This window comes from Charadrius vociferus, unplaced genomic scaffold (genome assembly GCF_000708025.1).
Source record: "Charadrius vociferus isolate BGI_N301 unplaced genomic scaffold, ASM70802v2 scaffold26, whole genome shotgun sequence".
NCBI classification, from domain to species: Eukaryota; Metazoa; Chordata; class Aves; order Charadriiformes; family Charadriidae; genus Charadrius; species Charadrius vociferus.
In genome coordinates this window covers 4,037,467-4,045,594 of record NW_009649320.1, presented here as the reverse complement: position 1 = coordinate 4,045,594, position 8,128 = coordinate 4,037,467, and the positions used below count along the sequence as shown (strand labels likewise).

At 40.6% G+C, this 8,128-nt stretch overlaps 1 protein-coding gene across 1 annotated transcript in view; it reads left to right on the top strand.

Moving 5' to 3' along the window:
* The window catches only part of HDHD1 (haloacid dehalogenase-like hydrolase domain containing 1), a 42,139-nt gene extending 35,597 nt beyond the window's left edge, over nucleotides 1–6,542 (top strand). Inside the window, exon 3 of the mRNA XM_009889465.1 lies at nucleotides 6,298–6,542. Within this exon, the coding sequence (XP_009887767.1) occupies nucleotides 6,298–6,474 (177 nt within the window). The 3' untranslated portion in view covers nucleotides 6,475–6,542. The remainder of the gene's footprint in view (nucleotides 1–6,297) is intronic.
* The last annotated feature ends 1,586 nt before the right edge of the window (nucleotides 6,543–8,128 follow it).

Here is an 8,128-nt window from a genome sequence, read left to right as displayed (position 1 = left end):
AGAGAATCATTAATCAAGTTATTTCATTATTGTTTTTTGTTAATTCTTCAGAGAGTTAGCACAGTGGGGGGCCAAAATTGCAAATACTGTAGCTACTTAAAATGTATTTATTCAATAATGTTTAACTAACTCTGGTGGTAAATGGGTGACCCAGAAATACATTTTCCCCTTGTTCCTAGATACTTTGTATATCAAAGTGTAGGAAAAAAGAAAACACAAGTTGCCTACAAAATAGCCCAGCATCTGTGTTGTGTCTCTTGAAAATTCCTGGGTAACTCACACTAGTAACACCGTTGGTCAGTAGTGGAATTATTTTGAAAATCTGAAAAAATTGAGTTGGCAAGGAAAAAGAGGTAACGGTTCTTGAACAAAGCAAAACCAATGATTACAGTAGTAGTATCTTTCAGGCTGATAATTTATTTCTTAGATACTACTTAGGTTTTAATTATGACCACAGAGTATGAGCTGTATTTCACAATGAGGAAAGTAAAAATACTTTTGGAAGTGAACAGTCGACAATTTACCTGTAGAAATGAAAGGTCTGACCATCTTCTGGTTCACGGAGATGAACAATGTTGTTCTGAAATCAACGTGAGCTGGCTGTACTTGGTGGATTTGTTCCTGCAGCCTGTTTTGAGGCTCACTGTGATGCCTGTTGAAATCAATGGGGATTTTTTTAGTGATATGATGGAATTTGGATTAGGCCTTAAACGCTTATAGATGACTGCATTGTGCATTTATACATACGTAAATTAATGTATGATTCCTAAATGTTTCCAGAGTGCAAATTTTACTAATAACACATCACACTTTTGATCAGTGGATTTCAACATGGAAAAAAAAGATCAATGATAAATAAAGAAGTTACAGAAGTATAATATGCAATCCATAAGCAGTCCCAAACATAATATGTCACGTTTCTTTGTCATTTGAGGATGGAAGATACAATAATCTTCTACTGACCCTTCTCACCAAGCACAGAAGGAGACTGGTCCTGTTCAGAAGCTGGAGAATGAACACAGGGATAACCTCTCAGAGTTCTTACCAGCCCTTTTTGAAACCTCAAAATGCCACTGTTTTCCCTTTTTGCTTTCATTCAGCAGAAGGGAAGAATAAAATGAATTATTAGTCTTTAATTTTTAACCGCTTTTTCCCCAAAATGCCTTTGATTGGATTTTTTTTTTTTTTTTTAAGTAAGGATACATACATGCGATGGTTTTGAAATGGGGTTTTATGTACGGTGGGAGAGTGATTCTGTCAGTAGTTCTTCGGAAGACAGGATGGTTTTAACTTAGTTCTCTGTAAGGCTTAATAGGACTGAAGTTTTTTAAAGTGTATTTTGCCCAGTGAAAGACTTAACCCTGTTGGCTTCAGTTTGAACAGACCACAAGGTAAATGTAACAGTGGTAACAGAAAAAAGATGAAAACTGAAGTTTAATATTTTCTCATTAATTCCATAGTAGCTGCTTCTCATGGAGCATATGGAGAATACAATGTAAAAATATATTAAAAGAAAATGTTTAGGGAATAAAAGGAACAAACAAATACTCAGTTCCTTTTCTTCTCCTTTTTATCAAAGGGAATGAAATACTCAATACTCTTACCAGTAAGACTCTGGTTCAAAGACAAAAGTGCTAAAACGTGCAGTTTCATCCCCATGTCTGCAAATGTTTTCACTTAGATTAAGGGCCTAAACAGACTGGACCAGAACCAGCAAACGGAAGATTTTTCTAAGAAAAATCTTTTTGCCCAGAAAAGTTTTGGATGCTTCATCCCTAGAAGAGTTCAGGGCCAGGTTGGATGGGGCTTTGAGCAACCTGGTGGTTCTAGTGGAAGGTGTCCCTGCCCATGGCAGGGGGTTGGAACTAGATGATCTTTAAGGTCCCTTCCAATCTAAACCGTTCTATGATTCTGTGATTCTACTATAATATGAAAGAATTTGAGGCTATATTTACCCATTTTAAAGACAATGAAAATTTTTATTTCATTTTTTCTTTATAGAACAATAATTGTGGTATTGTTTAATTTTCAGATGAGTTCTGTGTGTATCAATTACACCATCTTTAGTCTCATCATTCTGTTTTAGAATTGATACAGTAGTGTCATATGTGGTCAAGGATATTCATTTGAGAAGCACTCCCCATGCATATATATTATCTACACGGGTTTTTCAAAATCTTAATTTCAAAACTGATTTTAATCTTTTATCCTTCCAGAATTCTTGGTTATCACTAAAAGCAATAACACGTATGGATATCCCTGTTAGTTACATAAATATTCCATTCAGACATTTATAGTATGTAGGTTGGAGAGGGTCTACTGTACATACCAAGGGTACCTAACCAACACTCTTTTCTGATGTTCTTAAATTTCATGTAAGAAGATGAGGCAATGAGGTACTGCAGTGATTTTATTATTTCTTCCTTTGATTAAATGATTAATTTTTCTTTTCTAGATTCATAGAGTGAAATATAAATTAATATGCTTTACTACTTTACTTTTTTAAGCATCTAGTTCATTCCAAAGTGAAAACTGTCCTATATTAGTATGACCTTTTGAGAGATCTCATAGCAATAGTATTGATCAGTGACACAAGTTTTAGAAATAATGCAGAGAAGCAGCCAGAATCTCAGCTGAAGTCTGTATAAATCTCATCTGTCTCTCTCGGTTGGAGTGGTGCTGATATTGCAATACTTATGCAAAATGGGGGAGAACTTGGCTGCTTTCATATCTCTAAATTTAGTATGTGGGTGGGCCAGGACAGTGAACAGTTTATAACATTTCTGTGCAGCAAAGTTAGTAAATCCATTTTGTACGTGAACCTCTGTAAACCTTTCATCATCCATTAAAAATGTTGCTGTGCTGTTGACAATAAGTGTCAGTAGCAAGAAAGACTGGAGGAAAACCTCGTACACTTATTTCCTGTAACATTAAAGCCACTGTAATTACGGGTCATTTGTCTGGCTTCTTTGGTAATTCAGAGTTTTAATTGCTTCTAGTTCCAGGGAATTTGTTAAGCTTTTCATTATTCATATTGCCTTCCATAATCATCGGCTCCTCTCGTACAGTAAGCTTAGTGACATCATGGAAGTCAATTAGGTCTTTCAAGGCAGAGCAGGGAAGTACATTTCTTTGTATGGGCTGGATTAGAAAAGGTTTCTGAAAGACCTTGATAATGCTGTTCTGTGCAACATTTAAGCTTACTCTTCAAAAGGCAAAGCCTGTCAGGGTATCATTTACTGTCCTCACAGTGCTTAGGGTCACAAACTAGGGTACTGTTAAGAATAAAACCTGGAGGCAGAACCATGCTTCCTTTCTAATAGCAATTGTTCCAAGCTTTGCAGGATCAGCTGATAACGTATTTGTAGTTAGTAATAGTGATAATGATCAACATTTGAAAATACCACACTGTTCAAACTGGAATTTAGTGGCTGTGTAAAGGAAATGAGCACAAAAGAGATTGGTGTGATTCCATTGGCTCACTAAAAAACATGAATTAAGTTTTACTCTATTACATGCAAGGTAGAAAGCACCTCTTACTTTCTCTTGGCAGGCTCCAAGTGGTTGCTGGCATGTTGACAGGCAAGAATCAATATTTTAAAAAGAAAAGAAAGCAGAAGAAAAGGTTCATTCACTCTTCTTCCACAGTCTCTGATACAGATGGGTATATACAGAGCAGACATTTAATACATCTTGCAAAAAATGTTTTCTTTGAACATAATAAAGTTTTTGCAGGTTACAGCTTGGTTCTCTTAGAGCACAGCCAGACTATACAAATGTTGTGTATCCCTAATCTTCCCTGGTGAAACAGTTATGTGTTAGAGAGCCTAAAAGGTGCAGTATGATATTGTATGTTCTCCTAGTGTGTCGTATCTGGATTCAGACTAAGTTTAGCAAATCATTACTCTCACCCATTCGATATTAGTTGCCACAGCCTATTGTGTTGTGAAGAAAAAGATGAGAAAATCCATCCTGGGTATGTAGGAAGGGATTTGGTTGATCAGTAATGACTTCAGAGAAGGGCCTAAAGCATGAGAGACAAATTTGTGATATGGCAGAGTTGCACTATCTGAAGGGTGTGGGGAAAATTGCACCAACCATCCCAACATCTGTGTTGAATTACTGAAATTCCTTGTGGCAGTAATTTTGGTATTAGTGGTAGTAGCAATGCGAATAATGGTAATAAATTCAGTCTTAATTGCAGAAGTGTTAGAAACCATTTGTTAGTGTGCGTCAGAATTTTTTGGATGGTTAGATGCCAAAGGTTGCTTTGGATTGTCCATGTCCAGAAATTCAAACTCAAGATCGGGTAATGTCAGGAAGAGATATTTTATTATACACATTCTGAAATGAGCTCCAGAAGCATTATCTTTTATTATATAAAAGTTCAGACTAGGTGATTTTTATATTCTTATTATTCAATATTCTGATATTAAACTACAAAATTCACATAAATAATCATAGAATCATAGAATGGTTTAGGTTGGAAAGGACCTTGAAGATCATTGAGTCCCAAACCCCCCTGCCATAGACAGGGTCACCTCCCACAAGACCACGTTGCCCAAGGCCACATCCAGCCTGGCCTTGAACACCCCCAGGGATGGGGCCTCAACAACCTGTCTGGGCAACCTGCTCCAGTGCCTCACCACCCTCACAGTGAAAAACTTCTTCCTAATATTTAATCTAAACATGCCCTCTTCCAGTTTAAAGCCACTCCCCCTCATCCTATCGCTACATGCCCTAGTGAAAAGTCCTTGCCCAGCTCTCCTGTAGGCCCCCGTTAGGTACTGGAAGGCCGCAATAAGATCTCCCTGGAGCCTTCTCTTCTCTTCCCCAGGCTGAACAGCCCCAGCTCTCTCAGCCTCTCCTCTTCGGAGAGGTGCTCCAGCCCTCGGATCATCCTTGTGGCTCTCCTCTGGACATGCTCCAGCAGGTCCATGTCCTTCTTATGTTGGGGACTCCAGACCTGGATGCGGTACTCCAGGTGGGGTCTCACAAGAGTGGAGTAGAGGGGCAGAATCACCTCCTTTGACCTGCTGGCCACACTTCTTTTGATGCAGCCCAGGATATGGTTGGCCTTCTGGGCTGTGACCGCACATTGCTGGCTCATGCTGAACTTCTCAATAATCAGGTCATTCACCTGAGGGCTGCTCTCCAGCCATTCCCTGCTGAGCCTGTATTTGTGCTTGGGATTGCCCTGACCTAGATGTAGGACCTTGCACTTGGCCTTGTTGAACTTCCAACTGCCAACTTGGTTGGCATGGGCCCACCTCTCCAGCCTGTCCAGGTCCCTCTGGATGGCATCCCTCCCCTCCAGCGCATTTACCTCGCCAAACAGCTTGATATCATCGGCAAATTTGCTGAGGGGTCATCGACCCCACTGTCCATGTCCGCGACAAAGATGTTGAACAGTACAGGTCCCAGTACCAACCCCTGAGGAATGCTACTGGTCACTGGTCTCCACTTGGACATCAAGCCATTGACCGCAACTCTTTGAGTGCAACCGTCCACCCAGTTCTTTATCCACCAAGTGGTCCATTTGTAGAATCCACGTCTCTTCAATTTAGAGACCAGGGTATCGTGTGGGACGGTGTCCGTTATTTATAAAGCCTTTGCTTCCAAACTGTGATCTTGAATGACTGTGACTATTGTAAGACATGGAACTTTTACCTGACTAAACTGTCTCTTCTCTAAAAGTAACCTTCCTATATAATCACTTATTTTCTTTCTCACCATTGGTTTGGAAGAATTAAGCAACTAGAGTGTGAATTCCACAGGAGTCTTCTGACAAGTGACTTCTGTCTTACTGTCCACTCATCCAAAGTCCTAATATTGACCTACGTAATGTAGTCTTCCCCCCTTGTGTATGTAGGAAACGCCACACCTGTAAGTGAAGCACTGCTTTTGCCATTTTGTGGGTTGTAAAGTTGGTCTTGAAGAATTAAATTGCCTGCTTATAAAGATGTTTAGGCACTTGCTTAACTTTACTTTAAGCTTGTGCTTAAACCCATGCCTATGAGGCAGATCACCTAGGAACATCTGGATAACCAGTCGCTGGGATTTAAGTATGCGTGTTGATGTTTTTTTTAATTTAAATGAATTTAAGGTTAATTACCTTGCAGATGTTCAAATTGAGAAGTTTGCCCTTGTTCTCATTAGCGGTGTCTAAGCCAGAAATTGAATTTAGCTTTCCTACTAAGTTTTATTTGGTATCATTCTCTCTTTTAAATTAAAAGATTTAAAGTTCATAGTAACATTATTCTTTAATTTTTTTCCCTTCACCTCCTTGTTTCTCAGTGTCTTGTGTTTGAAGATTCACCCCTTGGAGTCAAAGGAGCCCTGGCAGCAGGAATGCAAGTGGTTATGATTCCAGATGAAAAATTAAATCCAGATCTTAAAAAGGAGGCAACACTACTGCTGAACTCCATGGAGGATTTCAAACCAGAACTGTTTGGTTTACCAGCATATGATTAATGCCTAATGCCTATGAACGTGCACTTGAATGCAGATCGGGAAAGTGGAATGAAATTTTGTTATGGTTTTATGATCGTTTTGCATCTTTTCCTCTCTTCCTCAAAACTAGAGCACAAAAATTCTGTTAACACCAAGTCTTCCACACAGTACCTTGAAAGTTGACTGGAATGTTTATGATTTGTCCTCATGATAAATGGTAAATTAAAGCAGCATTTCATCTTGTGAAGTGAATCCAACCTTGTTCTCTGATGTGGTGGGCTGACCCTGGCTGGATGCCAGGTGCCCACCAAAGCCACTCTGTCATTCCCCCTCCTCAACTGGCCAGGGGAGAGAAAATGTCACAAAAGGCTCACGGGTCAAGATAAAGACAGGGAGAGCTCATTCAGTAGTTACCGTCACAGGCAAAACAGACTTGACTTGGGGAAATTAATGTATTTATTACCAATCAAATCAGAGTAGGATAATGAGAAATAAAATCTTAAAACACCCCTTCAAACAACCCCACCCCTCCCTTCTTCCCAGGCTTAACTTTACTCCCAAATTCTCTACCTCCTCTCCTACAGCAGTGCAAGGGGACAGGGAATGGGGGTTGCAGTCAGTTCATCGCGCATTGTCTCTGCCACTCCTTCCTCCTCAGAGGGAGGACTCATCACACTCTTCCCCTGCTGCAGCATGGGGTCCGTCCCATGGGAGACAGTTCTTCATGAACTTCTCTAGCATGGGTCCTTCCCATGGGCTGCAGTTCTTCATGAACTGCTTCAGCATGGGTCCTTTCCACAGCATGCAGTCCTTCAGGAACAGACTGCTCCAGCGTGGGTCCCCTAGGGGGTTACAAGTCCTGCCAGCAAACCTGCTCCAGCATGGGCTTCTCTCTCCATGGGTCCACAGGTCCTGCCAGGAGCCTGCTGCAGCCTCCTTCACGTGCATCCACCTGCTACAATGTGAGGTCCTCCACAAGCTGCAGGTGGATATCTGCTCCACTGTTAACCTTCATCGGCAGCCTGCTTCGTCTTCACCATGGGCTACAGGGGAATCTCTGCCAGTACCTGGAGCACCTCCTCGCCCTCCTTCTTCACTGACCTTGGTGTCTGCAGCATTGTTTCTTCCACATATTCTCTCTCCTCTCTCCAGCTGCCATTGCTGTTGCCTAGGTTTTTTTATCCTCTTAAATGCATTATCACAGAGGTGCTACCACCATCACTGATAGGCTTGGCCTTGGCCAGTGGCAGGTCCATCTTGGAGCCAGCTGGCATTGGCTCTATGGGACATACAGAGAACCTTCTAGCAGCTTCTCACAGAAGCCACCCCTGTAGCCCCTGCCCTGCTACCAATACCTTGCCATGCAAACCCAATACATCTGCACATCACAGAAGCTTCTTGTTCTGTTATCACTTGAATGACTTACTGTTTATATCTTAACCAGAAATCTGTTCTAGATTGGCTTTTATCCCATTACATTTTTTTAATGCAGTTATTACTATCAACATGTTTATCGATTTCCTCATCCTGTACTTGCCCATCTATTCCCCTTTGTTTCCTGTTGTCTTTTTTTTTTTTTTTTTTTTTTTCCCAGTTATTTGCAGGGCTTCTGTTGTACTTTCTGTGTTTTCTTCTGTTATTTTCTTCTTGGAGGTTGAATAAGACAACTTCCAGA